Source organism: Oncorhynchus keta, chromosome 16, assembly GCF_023373465.1.
Source record: "Oncorhynchus keta strain PuntledgeMale-10-30-2019 chromosome 16, Oket_V2, whole genome shotgun sequence".
Classification (NCBI taxonomy): domain Eukaryota; kingdom Metazoa; phylum Chordata; class Actinopteri; order Salmoniformes; family Salmonidae; genus Oncorhynchus; species Oncorhynchus keta.
This window is the reverse complement of record NC_068436.1, coordinates 8,675,036-8,694,217: the sequence shown is the minus strand read 5'-3', so window position 1 is coordinate 8,694,217 and position 19,182 is coordinate 8,675,036. Positions and strand designations below refer to the sequence as shown.

General features: G+C 42.9%; 1 protein-coding gene across 11 annotated transcripts in view; it reads right to left on the bottom strand.

Annotated features, from left to right (window-relative positions):
- Window positions 1–3,692: 3,692 nt before the first annotated feature.
- The window catches only part of LOC118395578 (zinc finger protein 143-like), a 75,501-nt gene continuing 60,011 nt past the window's right edge, over window positions 3,693–19,182 (bottom strand). For 6 of the 11 annotated variants that reach the window (XM_052465086.1, XM_052465088.1, XM_052465087.1 and 3 more), the window contains 4 exons: window positions 18,508–18,660; window positions 18,027–18,138; window positions 17,647–17,774; window positions 3,693–5,677 (listed from right to left, as the gene is read on the bottom strand). In XM_052465086.1, the coding sequence (XP_052321046.1) occupies window positions 4,475–5,677; window positions 17,647–17,774; window positions 18,027–18,138; window positions 18,508–18,660 (1,596 nt within the window). In that variant the 3' untranslated portion in view covers window positions 3,693–4,474. The remainder of the gene's footprint in view (window positions 5,678–17,646; window positions 17,775–18,026; window positions 18,139–18,507; window positions 18,661–19,182) is intronic. The other 5 variants (XM_052465078.1, XM_052465082.1, XM_052465077.1 and 2 more) reach the window with 1 other exon arrangement.

Genomic DNA, 19,182 nt, shown 5'->3' with positions numbered 1-19,182 from the left:
ACAATGTTTTTTTTTAAAAATATAGTACTACTTATAGTATTACATTACACATCAAATCTCCTATGATCAGTATATTTCAAGCTGACAGCAGATTTGTTTAAAAAGAAGTGTGTTAGCAAGAATAGAGTAGAAAATAATACAATAGTTTTATTCCATCAACATCACATCAGTAAGGTAAATATTAAACTGTCCTTGTTCTAGCCAAGATACTGTCTCTCTAAAAACAGGTACTTACACAAGCCTGTTTTAAATGACAAGTTAATGAGTGTGTGGGTAATTACCATACTAGAAATGATAGGCCTTCTGTGCTCTTTTTCTACATGCCTCTAGTGCGCATCCCTCATTTCTGAAGGGATTACCGTTCACACAATTTCTGAGACTGAAGTGCATTCGTACAAGTAAAACATATGTTGAAAATTAGGCTATGACAATGTAGACAGCTTGAGGCCTGTCCATACCCTAAAGAATGGCTTGATGATGCTCTCAGTATATCCTTGATGAGACCTCAACCAGAAGGGATAAAATAGATTTTTTTAAATGCATCGTTACCACTACATATTATCCTTTTAATGACATCACATCAAGGGAGCCATTAAGTAACATTGGAATGTCCTCATGTCTGATCCTGTTTGCCAAAATATTTTCTCTGATCCTCTCTTCTCACTGCAGGGCAGGGACTATCAGGGACTTAATTGTTCGGGCTGACACTTAGGCCCCCCCCAAATAAAAGTGAATAACGGACGACTGAACAAGGTTAACTGTTTCTACCCCTGCCGTAGGTGTGCGGCATAAAGGGACTCCTGTATAAAAGTGAGCGAATTCAATAGCTCTGCCATTGGTAAGCAATACACTATGAAACAGTTCCTCACATGCAGCTCTTCTAACGTCATATACCTTATCTCTTGTCCATGTAATAACCAATACATGGGCAAAACCAGTAGACAGGTAAGAAAACGTATTATAGAACACAGGAGTGGTGTAGGAAGAAAGGACCCTAAATCCCCAATAGCATGTCATTTCTCAAAGGTCGGTCACCCAGTCTCCTCCTTGTCCTTCTGTACAGAAGATAAAATGTTCACATAGGGGTGGTAATCTTGAACTGAGTGTTCTCCAGACAGAATACAGGTGGATGTTCTATCCAAAAACTCTCCACCTATCAGTTATAAATTAAGAATCGTTATTGAAGTGTTTTCTGTAAGTTTTACTGGTGCTTGATAACACTAGATGGGGTTTCTTTCAATCTCTCAAGCTCCCTACTCTACATTCTGTTTTTCTACAATCCTGTGTCCTTTATTCTGAGGAAATGTTCACATGGTATTTCTAAATGCAATAATTGATTATATTTCTCGCTGTTGATGTACACAATATAGTAGTTCATGCATTCTATTGTATAGGGTACTGATTTATAGATTTTATGTATTTTATTTCTTGATCATGTGACGTACGCAATTATCCTTGAAATCGAAGCCAGAGGTGTGTGTGCCGATCGTTTACGCCACGAGTCAAACTCATTCAACATAGGGCCGAGTGATTGCGGGTTTTTGCTCGTCCCTTATACTTGATTGATTGATTAAGGTCACTAATTAGTAAGGAACTCCCCATGCCTAATTGAAAGGACAAAAACAAAAACTAGCATACACTAGGCCAGAGGTACTCAGTTCTTACCCTTACGAGGTCTGGAACCTGCTGGTTCTGTTCTACCTGATAATTAATTGCAAACACCTGGTGTCCCAGGTCTAAATCAGTCTCTGATTAGAGGGGATCAATTAGAAAATGCAGTGGAACTGTCTTCGAGGTCCAGAGTTGAATTTGAGGGCACTAGGCCCTCCGTGGAATGAGCTTGACACCTCTGATTTACACTGATGGCTTGATGCGGAAACGTTTTGTTTTCATCTTTTCACCATGATATATTCGTTTTTTTAAACTTTTAAGCCTAAGTTTCTTTTATTTATTTCCTCTTTTTTGACAGGGTTCCACTGGTGTACAGCAATGGATTGAGTTCTGGGCTTCGACTAGGCCATTCTAAGACATTTAAATGTTTCCCCTTAAACCACTCGAGTGTTGCTTTAGCAGTATGCTTAGGGTCATTGTCCTGCTAGAAGGTGAACCTCGGTCCCAGTCTCAAATCTCTGGAAGACTGAAACAGGTTTCCCTCAAGAATTTCCCTGTATTTAGCGCCATCCTTCAATTCTGACCAGTTTCCCAGTCCCTGCCGATGGAAAAACATCCCCACAGCATGATGCTGCCACCTCCATGCTTCCCTGTGGGGATAGGGTTCTCGGGGTGATGAGAAGTGTTGGGTTTGTGCCAGACATAGCGCTTTCCTTGATGGCCAAAAAGCTACATTTTAGTCTCATCTGACCAGAGTACCTTCGTCCATATGTTTGGGGAGTCTCCCACATGCCTTTTGGCGAACGCCAAACGTGTTTGCTTATTTCCTTCTGGACACTCTCCGGTAGCTCTGTGGAGTGTACGGATTAAAGTGGTCCTATGGACAGATACTCCAATATACATATATATATATATACATATATATATATACATACATGAGTCTGGAACACCACTCAGCAAGGGACAACACCAAGCAAGCGGTGTATAGATAGATAGATAGATAGATAGATAGATAGATAGATAGATAGATAGATAGATATACACATACACACACACACATACTGAGATTGCACAGAGGTGGACTTGCTTTAACTTATGTTAAATAAATTGTGACTTCTGAAGGTAAATTGGTTGCACCAGATCTTATTTAGGGGATACATCGCAAAGGGGGTGAATATATATGCACGCACCACTTTTCAGTTTTCATTTTTTAGATTTTTTAAAAATAAGTTATTTTTTAAATTTCACTTCACCAATTTGGCCTATTTTGTGTATGTCCATTACATGAAATCCAAATAAAAATACATTTAAATTACAGGTTGTAATGCAACAAAATAGGAAAAACACCAAGGGGGTTGAATACTTTTGCAAGGCACTGTATAGTCTCGCTATTGTTATTTTACTGCTGCTCTTTAACTATTTGTTACTTTTAATTCTTACTCATATTTTTTCAAACTGCATTGTTGGTTAGTTGCTCATAAGTAAGCATTTAACTGTAAGGTCTACACTGGTTGTATTCGGCACATGCCGTTTTTCGTCTACAGATGAAATAAGTAATGATAAACTTCACAGGGTGGTGAAAGTGCACGGTGATGAGCTCGACGCTCCTTCCAATTAAATATCAACGGTCGTATTCTAGTGAAATGCTGATCGACGCTTGGCTTCTGTTTGAGAAATAAAAAGAATCTCCCTATTATGCATAATAATCCTACCTGCACTGTATCTGCCAGCTGTTGGCTGGAGCTCATGTGCCAAGAGCACAGTGGGGACATTCGCAATAACGCTACATTTGTTGTGATAAAAACATCATTAGAGTTGAACATGCTATAAGAAACCCATTTAATTGAAGACAAAATTAATCAAGTCCTGGTTCTGTATCCACAAAGCGATTCAGAGTAAGAGTGCTGATTTAGGACCAGGTCCCCACCGGTCTACATAGTCTTATTCGTGATTATCTAAAAGGCAAAACTGATCCAAGAACAGCACTCCTACTCTGAGAGGCTTTGTAGATACGGGCCCTGAAATAATACCATTCAGACAGTAGTTTAGTGGGCTCACCTCTGTGAGACTGTGTGTGGTCCTGTGCTGCTCAGTTGGTTCCTCTGTGGGTTCAGGAGGAGGTGGAGTCTGGTTGACCTCCATGACCATGGTCCCCTCAGGGTTCCCCAGACCCTCCTCATTCACCAGCAGCACCTCCTGACCGTCCTCCTGGAAGAGACAGGTGATACAGATTACACAGACATGCACTCCCTCAGGTACATACACAGACAATAATCACACAATCAACATGGAGTGTTTACCCATCCCCACTATGTTTGAGTCCTACACTGTAGTTACAGAATGACTTCATTGTTGTTAAACCCATTGTGGTGGACATAAATATGATTCAGCTATGGTAAGTCAAAAGTTATCAGACAAACCTGACAACTATTTTAACGTGTACAGTAGGTGTTAGTGTGTACGTATATTTAGTAAGTGTATATTGGTTCGAAAGCGTGAGATCAGATGTGATGTGTACTAAAGAGAGTCTCAATGAAAGCCTTAGAATGAAAATTCCCATTTTGTGTTTATACACCATATGAAAACCAGACATACACATATCTCAACTACAAATCTGCATTAAGTGTCTTGGGAAAATGTGTGAACATCATATAGCCTACACAGTACAAACACTATGTTACGCCGTATACACATATTATGCAATAATCTACCCAGAAATATTCAACACAAATCTGTTACTCTCTTATGCTCAGATGTATCTGTTGATCTTTTCTGCTGACAACAATGAACATTCATCTTAGACTTTAATGCAGAGTTTGATCTAAACGTCAGAAGCTATTGAGTGGAATGGTTACTTTCTATGTTATAGAGTGGAATGGTGTTTCTGCTGGTGCATCCTGAGGTAGGTCCTCTCTGAAAACCTCTTCCCACAGTGAGTACAGGCAAATGGCTTCTCTCCCGTGTGGACCTTCAGGTGCATCTTCAGCTGATCCTGACGGGAGAACCTCTTCTCACACTGGGGACAGCTGTAGGGTTTCTCCCCTGTGTGGACCCTCTCGTGCCTCTTAAGGTCACCAGCCTGGGTGAAGCGCATGTGACACTGGGTACATTTGAAGGGTTTTACACCTGTGTGGAACCGCTGGTGCCTCTTCAGGTTGCCAGCATGGGCGAAGCGCATGTGACACTGGGTACAGATGAAGGGTTTCACCCCTGTGTGGACTCTCTGGTGGATCTCCACCTTCTGTGGGCAGCTAAAGCCTTTGTTACAGAACATGCAGAAGAACTGCGTCTCTTTACCGCCCGTTGTTGCTCCCTCTCCCCACGGCTTGGCCCTTTGGTCGTTTGAGTTCAATACCTGATCGAAAAGGATGCAGCCTTGTGAATCGGAAGGTGCCATCGACATGGACACTGGGTGTAAAGGGGAGTGAGTCGGGACATTTAGATTTGTCTCTAAGCTTTCGCTGTAGTCTAAGAAATCACTGGTGTTGCCCTGCGAGTGTCCTTCTCTGAAGTGAGTCTCGTCTGCATTCCATGTCAGAGGAGCCTTGCCCTCCACTTTCACAGTCATCTCATTTATGACCAGACCCTCTCCTTTCTTATCTAGGCACCCTTCAGAGTGTGCACTACTACTGTACCGGTTCCAGGCCCCTCTCATTGGATTAGTCTGTGTATCTAAGCCAACTGGCATGTCACCAGGTATCTCTGTAGTGTATGAACAGGACGGATCATTGCCAGTTTGTAACGTGTCACCCGAGTTCTGATGGGACAGAACAGTCCTCGGGTTACCGTAATGGAAATATTCTGAGCGGGGAGCAGGACAGCCCAGCCCTGTTTTAGTCTTGGTGTCCGTCTCGGACTTGAGGACGGCGTTCGGCGTTCCACTGACCTCCGTGATGCTGCGTCTCGTCATGGGTAGCACTGTGGCAGTGGTGGGGTACTCCATGGCTACAGGGTGAGCTCCAGTCTGGATGTCTCTGCTGTGCCATGGTTCCTCCTCTGCTTCAGTCTTCTCCTGCTTGACCCCAGGACTTGCAGACTCTGCATCTGCAGACTCTGCATCTGCTGACTGACAAGAGAGGTTATTAACGGTACATGAGTAGAATTGGATAACAATGTCATAGGGAAGTAACATTTTTTTTTACCAAGTTTGTATTTGCTTTGTCTTTTTTTGGAGGGGGGAGGGTACAATATTCATTTAAATTTACACAGTTTATACAACATGTATCTGTAGGCAAAAACAGAGAAATTATCATATTGATCACACAGATTTTGTAATAATAAAATTGGTGTAAAGAAGAGAGTAAGAGTAACATAAGAGGTGGTCCTACACCCCCAACTCATCATCCCATTTAGACATCTTCACGGGTCCAAAATGTTATGAAATGGACCTGGGACTTTCCCCACTCGAACCAAATATGCATAAATACATTTTTCAAATGTAGAGACATGTACAAGTGTGTATTACACACATGTGAATTGGACATTTATTTGTTGCAGGTCACAGCCAGGGATCAGCCATTATTGACAACGATCCTGGAGCAATTAGAGTTAAGTACCTTGTTCAAGGGCAGACAGATTTTGGCTCGGGATTTGAACCAGCAACCTTTCGGTTACTAGCCCAACGCTCTTAACCACTAGGCTACCTGCCGCTAGCTGCCATAGCTAGGTTATTTATTATCAAAAAAAGACTACGTAGTACCTGTCTTGACTGCATCAAACCAGGAGAAGCTTGCTAGAAGCTAGCTAGGCTAATTGAGACTGCAGTGCATGCGTTCTCATTCTACTGTTACAAATTACTCCATTCAGAATATTAAGTAGTAACCTACCTGTTGGCTCTTGGTCGTTGTAGCCTATCCTTCTCTAACTTTTAATTTCATCTTCCATTGATTAGATATCTCCCAATTCTTGCGACACGGAGCGAGGCCCAATGACTGTAGCCAATATCTGCTTTGAGGACTTATGATTGGCCAACAACAACAACCAGCTACACTCATGAAAAGCAAGAGCAGCAGCATAAATTATGAAATCTCTCTCGCTCTACTGCAGCAGTCCCATTTGGTTCTGTACAGGCCCTTCCAGACAGTTCAGTTAAAATTACACATACCCGAGACCCGTGACAATCAATCAGATCTGACCCAGACCTGTGATATTATTTAGAGTTCTGGGCCCCAGATCGGGTCTGGGACATTCGGGTACAGGTTTTTAATCTGTGAAGACCTCTAATGCCATTCACCCCCAGCTCAACATGTTTCCGTCCACCCCACATGGAAACCATGTTTTCGACCCTTTCCCGCCCTGCTTAGCAACACAGGTTGTTTGTTTCATCAAACCAGAGGACATTTCTCAAAGAAGTATGATCTTTGTCCCCTTGTGCAATTGAAAAGCAGTCTGGCATTTTCATGGCGGTTTTGGAGCAGTGGCGTCTTCCTTGCTGAGCAGCCTTGCAGGTTATTTTTTTATTTAACCTTTATTTAACCAGGTAGGCAAGTTGAGAACAAGTTCTCATTTACAATTGCCACCTGGCAAAGATAAAGCAAAACAGTTTGACACATACAACAACACAGAGTTTACACATGGAGTAAAACAAACACACAGTTAATAATACAGTAGAAAAATAAGTCTATATACGATGTGAGCAAATGAGGTGAGATAAGGGAGGTAAAGGCAAAAAAAGGCCATGGTGGAGAAGTAAATACAATATAGCAAGTAAAACACTGGAATGGTAGATATGCAGTTGAAGAATGTGCAAAGTAGAGATAGAAACAATGGGGTGCAAAGGAGCAAAATAAATAAATACAGTAGGGGAAGAGGTAGCTGTTTGGAATAAATTATAGATGGCTATGTACAGGAGCAGTAATATGTGAGCTGCTCTGACAGATGGTGCTTAAAGCTAGTGAGGGAGATAAGTGTTTCCAGTTTCAGAGATTTTTGTAGTTCGTTCCAGTCATTGGCAGCAGAGAACTGGAAGGAGAGGCGGCCAAAGGAGGAATTGGTTTTGGGGGTGACCAGAGAGATATACCTGCTGGAGCGCGTGCTACAGTGACCAGCGAGCTCAGATAAGGGGGGACTTTACCGAGCAGGGCCTTGTAGAAGACCTGGAGCCAGTGGGTTTGGCGACGAGTATGAAGCAAGGGCAGGTCGCAGTGGTGGGTAGTATATGGCGCTTTGGTGACAAAACGGATGGCACTGTGACAGACTGCATCCAATTTATTGAGTAGGGTATTGGAGGCTATTTTGTAAATGACATCGCTGAAGTCGAGGATCGGTAGGATGGTCAGTTTTACAAGGGTATGTTTGGCAGCATGAGTGAAGGATGCTTTGTTGTGAAATAGGAAGCCAATTCTAGATTTAACTTTGGATTGGAGATGTTTGATGTGAGTCTGGAAGGAGAGTTTACAGTCTAACCAGACTGTCAAACCAGACCAGATGTTGGACGGGCGGGTAGGTTGTCGATATAGGACTCGTTTTTACTGTGGATATAGATACTTTTATACCTGTTTCCTCCAGCATCTTCAAAAGGTCCTTTGCTGTTGTTCTGGGATTGCTTTGCAATTTTCACACCAAGTTATGTTAATCTCTAGGAGACAGAACGCGTCTCCTTCCTGAGCGGTATGACGGCTGCATGGTCCGATGGTGTTGAAACTTGCATGATATTGTTTGTACAGATGACCGTGGTACCTTCAGGCGTTTGAAAATTGCTCCCAAGGATGAACCAGACTTGTGGAGGTCTGCTGATTTCGTTTGATTTTACCATAACTTCAAGCAAAGAGGCACTGAGTTTGAAGGTAGGCCTTGAAATACATCCACAATCACACCACCAATTGACTCAAATGATGTCAATAAGCCTATCAGAAGCTTCTAAAGCCATGACATCATTTTCTGGAATCTTCCAAGCTGTTTAAAAGGCACAGTCAACATAGTGTGTGTAATCTTCTGACCCACTGTAATTGTGATACAGTGAATTAATTATGTAAAAGTGAAATCATTTATGTAAATAATTGTTGGAAAAATTACTTGTGTCATGCACAAAGTCGATGTCCTAACAGACTTGCCAAAACTATAGTTTGTTAACAAGAAATTTGTGGAGTGGTTGGAAAAACAGGTTAATGACTCCAACCTATTCTGACTTCAACTAAACATACAACTGTACAAATGACCCCAAACATTTGAACAGCAGTGTGTGATTATATATATATATATATATATATATATATATATATATACACACACACACACACACACACACACACACACACACACACACACACACACACACACACACACTGCTCAAAAAAATAAAGGGAACACTAAAATAACACATCCTAGATCTGAATGAATGAAATATTCTTATTAAATACTTTTTTCTTTACATAGTTGAATGTGATGACAACAAAATCACAAAAATTATCAATGGAAATCAAATGTATCAACCCATGGAGGTCTGGATTTGGAGTCACACTCAAAATTAAAGTGGAAGACCACACTACAGGCTGATCCAACTGATGTAATGTCCTTAAAACAAGTCAAAATTAGGCTCAGTAGTGTGTGTGGCCTCCACGTGCCTGTATGACCTCCCTATAACGCCTGGGCATGCTCCTGATGAGGTGATGGACTAGGGAAAGGGTGGGCCAGTCCATAGCATCAATGCCTTCCTCTTCCAGGAACTGCTGACACACTCCAGCCACATGAGGTCTAGCATTGTCTTGCATTAGGAGGAACCCAGGGCCAACCGCACCAGCATATGGTCTCACAAGGGGTCTGAGGATCTCATCTCGGTACCTAATGGCAGGAGGGCTGTGCGGCCCCCCCAAAGAAATGCCAGCCAACACCATGACTGACCCACCGCCAAACCGGTCATGCTGGAGGATGTTGCAGGCAGCAGAACGTTCTCCACGCGTCTCCAGACTCTGTCACGTCTGTCATGTGCTCAGTGTGAACCTGCTTTCATCTATGAAGAGCACAGGGCACCAGTGGCGAATTTGCCAATCTTGGTGTTCTCTGGCAAATGCCAAATGTCCTGCACGGTGTTGGGCTGTAAGCACAACCCCCACCTGTGGACGTCGGGCCCTCATGCCACCCTCATGGAGTCTGTTTCTGACCGTTTGAGCAGACACATGCACATTTGTGGCCTGCTGGAGGTCATTTTGCAGGGCTCTGGCAGTGTTCCTCCTGCTCCTCCTTGCACAAAGGCAGAGGTAGCGGTCCTGCTGCTGGGTTGTTGCCCTCCTACGGCCTCCTCCACGTCTCCTGATGTACTGGCCTTTCTCCTGGTATCGCCTCCATGCTCTGGACACTACGCTGACAGACACAGCATGGATGAGCTGCACTACCTGAGCCACTTGTGTGGGTTGTAGACTCCGTCTCATGCTACCACTAGAGTGAAAGCACCGCCAGCATTCAAAATTGACCAAAACATCAGCCAGGAAGCATAGGCATTGAGAAGTGGTCTGTGGTCACCCCCTGCAGAACCACCCCTTTATTGGGGGTGTCTTGCTAATTGCCTATAATTTCCACCTGTTGTCTATTCCATTTGCACAACAGCATGTGAAATTTGTCAATCAGCGTTGCTTCCTAAGTAGACAGTTTGATTTCACAGAAGTATGATTGACATGGGAGTTACATTGTGTTGTTTAAGTGTTCCCTTTATTTTTTTGAGCAGTGTATATATAAAATGTGTTTTTTAATACATTAGATTCAACGCATTTAATATTTACATTCATGAACTTTATCCCAGAAGCATTTAACTGCAGGGTACTTCCACATCATATGGAGGATGAGGGGAGCCTTTCTGAAATAAACAGGCCACATTTGATTTACAAAGTAACTGTAATGTGTTATGCAACACTATTAAACTAACCTCTATCACAATAACTTGCTGGGTTGAGGTTCCACTCCCCTCATCAACAGTGATTGGTTGGTCTTCTCTCCATGTATTGTGACCTGTTAGCTTCACAAAGCTCCTGTGGCCTGCAGTGAGATGTCCTTCACAGAGAGTGGTTAGGTTATTAAGTGCTGTCAATGTTCAACACTATATTATACACTATTGACACGGTCTAGAATTGGCTAGGGTGTAAGGTAACACTTTTCATCACGTCATACTATTTATTGATTGACATTATATGCATCAAATAGTTTTCATTGAGTAAATAATAGGAAATGCAGTACATCAAGGATCTGATATTGTGTCTTTATGCAAGATAGCTAAGTAATCAGGGGAATTATTGCAAACTATCAACCTGACCAAGGCTCAATTCTGGGTAACACATCTCAACACATGTGCAGAACGGAACGGGTGACAGGTACTGAACTATTACATGAGCGCCAACAAACCGCGCAGCATCGGCCTTGTCCAAACTGTACCTCTTTCCACTCCTCTGTATCGGTCGAGGATCTTTACACTACTGGGACTGGCGAGGCCGCGCTCCCGTGACACTTTCAGTTCCAGCAGCTGTAGTTTCCTCCGCAATGCCCTGTTTTCTTTCTGGCTTTGAGTTATTTCCAAACGAAACACTGCATAGTCGTCGTCTACGACTTTACAGATCTCTGCCACGGCTGCATTCGCTAGAACCTCCATGATGGAGGCTATTTGAGTGTGAAAAACCATACTGTTCACGTTAGCCATTTTTAGCGAACCTTAGTTAGCAGCTAACTTAGCTAGCTATCAACCAAGGCCCGTCTCCAACGTGAATTAAACACTACCTTAGGCAAGTATGTGATACTGTCCAGGTAAATGAGTCATATTGAGTTCCACGGTGTTAAAAGTCTAAATAACAACAATAAAAACGCCAACGGGGAAATCGTCACTGTTCGCTTCCGTTTACACTGAAGAGAAAGGATCTTATTTGTTGGCGTCATACTGTATTTCAAATGGGTTGGTTAAATGGAAAGGAATGCGCGCTGTTGTTTGAAACACGGTAATTCTTATTACATTATATTACACATAACATATCCTATGAACATTATCTTTCAAGCTGAGAGCACACGTGTTTATAAAGAACACTACAGTGTCCGAATACCCGTACGTAGTATACGAAACAAATAACGTTTAATAGTATGTGAAATTTCGAAAATATACCGCGTTCATATTCTATTCGGAACAAGGAAAATCTTGTTCCGAATGTCCGATCTCTGATTTGATGAACGCCTAGAAAAACAACCGGTTAGCAATTCGTAAATATCCGAGATTTGTAGTTCCGACTAAGACATGAACGCAGCATTAGTAAACTTAACGTTTCACCTAATGCGTGATTTGTTAACTCCCGCAAATCGTTCATTTTGGTACAGGTGTCAATTTATCTGATTATCAGTTGTTGTCAAACACGTGAGTGAAAAATATCAGTGAATTATACTAGATCAAACGCTGAAATTGGTATGCAGTAGAAGTATTTTATACTAGTATGGGTATTCGTACAACGCCACTGTGTTAGCATTAATAATAGAGTACAGAAGAATAGAATGACTGACTTAATTCCATTTATACTGAACAAAAATATAAACGCAACATGTAAAGTATTGGTTTCATGAGCATATATATTGTATATTGTATATATAAGTATTGGCTTCATGAGCATGAGGTTTCATGAGATAAAAGATCCCAGAAATGTTATTTCTGCACAAAAAGCTTAATTTGAGAGACATTTGTGCACAAATGTGTTTACATCCCTGTTAGTAAGCATGTCGCCTTTTCCAAGATAATCCATCCATTTTACAGGTGTGGCATATCAAGAAGCTGATGAAACAGCATGATCATTACACAGTTGCACCTTGTGCTGGGGACAATAAAGGACCACTCTAAATTGTACAGTTTTGTCACACAACACAATGCCACAGATGTCTCAAGTTTTGAAGGAGCATGCAATTGGCATGCTGACTGCAGGAAGGTCCACCAGAGCTGTTGCCAGAAAATGTCATGTTAACGTCTCTACCATTAGCCACCTCCAACGGAGTTTTAGAGAATTTGGCAGTACGTCCAACCCCACCTCACAACCGCAGACCATGTGTAAACATGACGGTGCAGCCAGCTGGTTTCTTCATGTATCGTGCCGACAGAAACAAGCATCTTTCTGGAAAGAAAGGGTATGGGTATGAGGGTATGCCTTATGATTAACGAGACGTGGTGTGATCATAACAACATACAGAACCTCAAGTCCTTCTGTTCACCTGACTTAGAATTCCTCACAATTTTTTTGTTGACCGCATTATCTACCAAGGGAATTCTCTTCGATTATAATCACAGCCGTATATATCCCCCCCCCCCAAGCAGACACATCGATGAATGAACTTTATTTGACTGTATGTAAACTGGAAACCACATATCCTGAGGCATTCATTGTAGCTGGGGATTTTAACAAGGCTAATCTGAAAACAAGGGCTGGTAAATCCCTGGATCATTGTTATTTTAACTTCCGCGACACAAAAAAGGCCCTCCCCCGCCCTCCTTTCAGAAAAGCTGACCACGACTCCATTTTGTTGCCTCCAGCCTACAGACAGAGACAAAAACAAGAAGTTCCCGCGCTCAGGTCTATTCAACGCTGGTCCGACCAATCTGATTCCACGCTTCAAGACTGCTTCGATCACGTGGATTGGGATATGTTCCGCATTGCGTCCAACAACAACATTGACGAAAACGCTGATTCGGTGAGCGAGTTCATTAGAAAGTGCATTGAAGATGTTATACCCACAGCAACGATTAAAACACTCCCAAACCAGAAACTGTGGATTGATGGCAGCATTCGCTCGAAACTGAAAGCGCAAACCACTGCTTTTAACCAGGGCAAGGTGACCAGAAACATGACCAAAACAATATATAATAATAATAATATATGCCATTTAGCAGACGCTTTTATCCAAAGCGACTTAGTCATGTGTGCATACATTCTACGTATGGGTGGTCCCGGGAATCGAACCCACTACCCTGGCCTTACAAGCGCCATGCTCTACCAACTGAGCTACAGAAGGACCACAACAACGAAACAAGCTAAGGTAACTGAGCTAAACGACTACCGCCCGACTTCCGTCATCATGAGGTGTTCAGTCCCAGCAACACTGGATATCAGCAGTTCCTCATCAACTGCAGTCCGTGAACACAAATTTAAAGAAGAGCATATAAAGGTTTATTTAATCAAATCAACGTTTAATGGTGGCTGACACAGTTTATTGGATGTTATAGTTACTAGCTAAATGCTTGTTACCAGCTCCTAACAGCTCAGTACAATGTCAAACAGATCATCTGTACAAACAATAGTACACAAGTACAAACACCATGGGACCATGCAGCCGTCATACCGCTCAGGAAGGAGACGTGTTCTGTCTCCTAGAGATGAAAATACTTTGGATCGAAAAGTGCAAATCAATCTCAGAACAACAACAAAGGACCTTGTGAAGATGCTGGAGGAAACCGTTACAAAAGTATCTATATCCACAGTAAAACGAGTCCTATAGCGACATAACCTGAAAGGCCGCTCAGCAAGGAAGAAGCCACTGCTCCAAAACCGCCATAAAAAAGCCAGACTATGGTTTGCAGCTGCACATGGGGACAAATATCGTACTTTTTGGAGAAATGTCCTCTGGTCTGATTAAATAGAAATGGAACTGTTTGGCCATAATGACCATCGTTATGTTTGGAGGAAAAAGGGGGCGGCTTGCAAGCCGAAGAACATCATCCCAACCGTGAATCACGGGGGTGGCAGCATCATGTTGTGGGGCGCTTGGCTGCAGGAAGGACTGGTGCACTTCACAATATAGATGGCATCATGAGGAGGTAAAGTAATGTGGATATATTGAAGCATCATCTCAAGGCATCAGTCAGGAAGTTAAAGCTTGGTCGCAAATGGGTTTTCCAAATGGACAATGACCCCAAGCATACTTCCAAAGTTGTGGCAAAATGGCTTAAGGCCAACAAAGTCAAGGTATTGGAGTGGCCATCACAAAGCCCTGACCTCAATCCTCTAGAAAATGTATGTGCGAGCAAGGAGGCCTACAAACCTGACTCAGTTACACCAGCTCTGTCAGGAGGAATGGGCCAAAATTCACCCAAATTATTGTGGAAAGCTTCTGGAAGGCTACCCAAAACATTTGACCCAAGTGAAACAATTTAAAGGCAATGCTACCAAATGCTAATTGAGTGTATGTAAACTACTGACCCACTGGGAATGTGATGAAAGAAATAAAAGCTTACATAAATCATTCTCTCCACTATTATTCTGACATTTCACATTCTTAAAATAAAGTGGTGATCCTAACTGACCTAAGACAGGGAATGTTTACAAGGATTAAATGTCAGGAATTGTGAAAAACTGAGTTTAAATGTATTTGGCTAAGGTGTATGTAAACCTCCGACTTCAACTGTACATGGGACAACAGCGTTGACTGTGTTTGTGAGTATGGGTGTATGAATGTGTGCAGAGTCTCTGTGTGTGTGTGTGTGAGAGAGAGAGAAAGAGCTTGTGTGTGTGTATTTTATGTGAGTGATTGGGAGTATGTGTGCAAAAAAAAGTTTATTTGGTGCAGGACAGAGTACTGGACAGGCAGACAGCTAGTGACGGCTTGGTGTTAGAAGCCATCACGGAGCCTATTGGTTCTGGCTCTGATGCCCCTGTACCATCTGCCAGACGGTAGTAGAGTGAACAGTCCATGGCTCGGTTGGCTGAGGTCCCTAATGATCTTCTTGGCCTTCCATCGACACAGAGTGGTATAAATGACCTGGAGGGCCAGAGGCGTGCGTTGGGCTGACCACACCACTCTCTGAAGAGTCATGTGGTTGAGGGTGGTGCAGTTACTGTACCAGGTGGTCCTCACCAACTGCGGTCAGCCTGTCAGGAAGTCCAGGACCAAGTTACACAGGGATGAGTTCAAGGTGACGAGCTTTGAGGGCACTACAGTGTTGAAAGCTGAGCTGTAGTGAGTATTCCTCTTGTTCAGGTGGGATAGGGCAGTTTTTCTAGTGCGATGGCGTCATCTGTGAATCTGTTGGGGCAGTAAGGTCGTGGTGATATGGCCCTTGACTAGCCTCTCTAAGCACTTCATGGTGACAGAAGTGAATGCTATGGGGCAATAGTCATTTAGCTCAGTTACCTTGGCTTGCTTGGGTACAAGAATAATGGTGGAATAATTGAAGCATGTGGGGACGGCAGACAAGGATAGAGACAGATTGAATATGTCTGTAAAACTCCAGCCAGCTGGTCTGCACATACTCTGAGGACGCGGCTTGGGATGCCGTCTGGCTGTCAGCCATTTAAGAGTTAACAGTCCCTGCCACGTGCGTCTTGTGTCCTAGCCGATGAATTGCAACTACACTTTGTCCCTGTTCTGAGTTTTTGCTTCTGATTGCCATACGGAGTTTGAAGCTGGTCTGTTTGTACTCATCCATGTTCCGGGTCACCTTACTGGGGTTGAATGTGGTGGTTCGCGGTTTCAGTTTTGCGCAAATACTGCCATCTATCCCTGGTTTTTGGTATGTTAGAAACTCTTTGCTGTACACACAGAAACATGACATGATATTAAAAAAAATGTTAACAACGGTCAAGCCATCTCTAACACTGAATCAAGTACCTAACATTTTAGCACCATTTGAGTTTATTATTAAAAAAATTTGCATATGTGTTGATTCAATAATTACGTATTGCGTTTTTTGTTCGACTGAGACAAGGGAAACTCAGTGTCTGCAATGATACAAAAATAAGTACGTCAGTCAGCACAGAGTCAATTTTGTATTTAATGTCAACAAGATGGTCATACACTCACATAACGTGAAGTTCAGTACTTGTATTGCACAAAACGATACATGATACTTTTCACTAACACTTGACCTTAATGTAAATCTGGTACCCTCACTTTAATAGAATACTTTGGAAAAGGTTCAACATTACACACATCTTCACTACTTTATGTCAAGTAAATGTGAATTAAGGCACTCATTATCTCGCTATAAAACACAAGTATCAACCTAATGGGACATGCAGACAGGGTTGGACCCATCAATTAAGCAATTTTACAGACAGCAAAACACCAACCATCACCATATCTACTCTGCCTCATCACACTCATTCTTTCCTCAGTTCACCTCATCCAGTTCCCTACTACATCCAAAACCAACAGAATTAACTACAAACTAGCTAGTACTACTACATGTTACTATAAACTATTCATAGGCCGTGTGCATTTCCTGTTGGTGTATCCTGAGGAAGCTTCTCTCTGAGAACCTCTTCCCACAGTGCGTACAGGCAAATGGTCTTTCTCCCATGTGGACCTTCAGGTACATCTTCAGCTGGTGCTGGTGGGAGAACCTCTTCTCACACTGGGGAAGCTGTAGGATTTCTCCCCTGTGTGGACCCTCTGGTGCCTTTTCAGGTTGAATGAGTGTGAGAAACTAGCCTGGCACACATGGCAGCTGAACGGTTTCTCCCCCGTGTGCATCCTCTGGTGCCTCTTCAGGTTGGAAGAGTCGGAGAAACTAGCCCGGCACAGGTGGCAGCTGAATGGTTTCTCCCCCGTGTGCATCCTCTGGTGGATCTCCACCTGTTTGGGGAAACTGAAGGCTTTCCCACAGAATGAGCACGGAAAGCGCTTCTCTTTTCCACCGGATCTACTGATAGAGTTACTACTACTGTCATTTGTCAATGGGCTTGTGTATCCATTTAGTGTTGAGGCACTGGCATTGTCTGGGGTCTGGTTTAACATTAGGAGAGTGTGAGGAGGATGAAGGCCAGGAAGTGTCTCTGTTGTCGAAGGGTCCATGTTCCAGTTGATAGATCCTATAGAAGGCAGGCTGAAGGTAGCACCTGGCGCCATCAGTATCTCTGAATCACAACTATAGGAGCAGGACGGAGCATCGCTAGCCGAGTCTGTTCTCTCCCGCCGCATACTGACACCTCCCCGTCCCCGCGGACCAAATCTACGCCTCGCCCTTGTCTCAACCAGTCTGTTGTCATGGAGATTAAGTTTGTTTGTTGTTTTGTGTTCAACTGTCTGTTTCTGGTTGTGGTTAACAGTGTTGATCCCCAGCCCAGAGTTGAAGACGCTGTCCCATCCACTGACCTCCACTATGTCGCCTCTGGTCCTGGCCTGCTCAGTGATGTCGTCCCCTGGGCCTTTGGCTGTACCAGTCTGGGTCTGGAAATCTAAGATGGTTGCCCAGTCTCCTCTGTTAGCCTCCAGCCAACCACCTGCAGGAAGAGGTTACAAAATAGACTTCACAAACATGGCAGAGAATTCTACCATTCTCCATATCTAGAGTTTTGAGTCAATTACCTGGTGAAATTCATACATTATAATGTGTGTGTTTTGGTAACTAAACATACATTGTATTGATTTAATTTTATGAATGAAGAAAAAAAAGAAAGAATAGTAACCAGGTGCATCACTATTCCCATTGAAGCTCTATTACTGTATGTAGGCTATATGTATGTCTCCCTTACCTTGCTCCCCCATCTTTAGTCCACTCAGCAGATCAATGCTCTCTGGTCCGTCTTCTATTGTCTCCTCTTTGACCAGCAGCAGATCAGGCTTCCCATCCTCCATGTCTACTGACTAAGAGATACAGAGTGAGAGGATGTTGGATCAAGAAATCTGATATGAGAACCCTGCTATGGAGCATCTTCTGATTGGGCAATGATGGACTGCTATGAGTATTATGCAAACATGTTAGTTGATTTTATTACTTGACACTCTAATGACTTCATCATTCAAGAGGCATGGTCCCGCACTTAAGACAACGAATCAAGACCTGGGCCAGTATCCACAAAGAGGCTGAGTAGAAGTGCTGATCTAGGATCAGTTTAGCCTTTTAGATCATAATGAATGAAATTATATCTTAGATCAGCACCCCTGCTCCGAGACACTTTGTGGATACTGGCCCTGACCTAATACCATTCGGACAGTAGTTCACAGTGGGCTCACCTCAGTGAGACTATGTGTGGTCCTGTGCTGCTCAGCTGGTTCCTCTGTGGGTTCAGGAGGAGGTGTAGTCTGGTTGTCCTCCATGACCATGGTTCCCTCAGGGTTCCCCAGACCCTCCTCCTTCACCAACAGCACCTCTGGACCCTCCTCCTCCTGGAAGAGACAGGTGATACAGATTACACAGACATACACTCCCTCAGGTACGTACACACAGATAATAAACAGACTTTCAACATGGAGTGTTTACCCATCCCCACTATGTTTGAGTCCTATACAATTTCACAAAGTCAAATTCCTGTACATGCAAATGTAACTGCAAAATTATTGGCACCCTTGATAAATATCAGGGAAAATACTATAGTTTATCAAGAGTGTCAATAATTTAGGACCCCATTCTATATGCCTTATATACAGTATATATAATGAAGTAGTTGAATGGAAGTAATGAAACACATCATACACAGTACAAACTCAATATGTAACAGACATTTTAGGCTTATATATCACACAATGTCTGGATGCAATATTCTACCCAGGAATATTCAACACTGATTCTGTTACTGTCTTTATTACAAATGAAAGTCAATTTTTTTCTGCTGACACCAATTAACATTTATCTTTGTCTTTAATGCAGGGTTTGATCTAAACGTCAGAAGCTATCGAGTGGAATGGTTA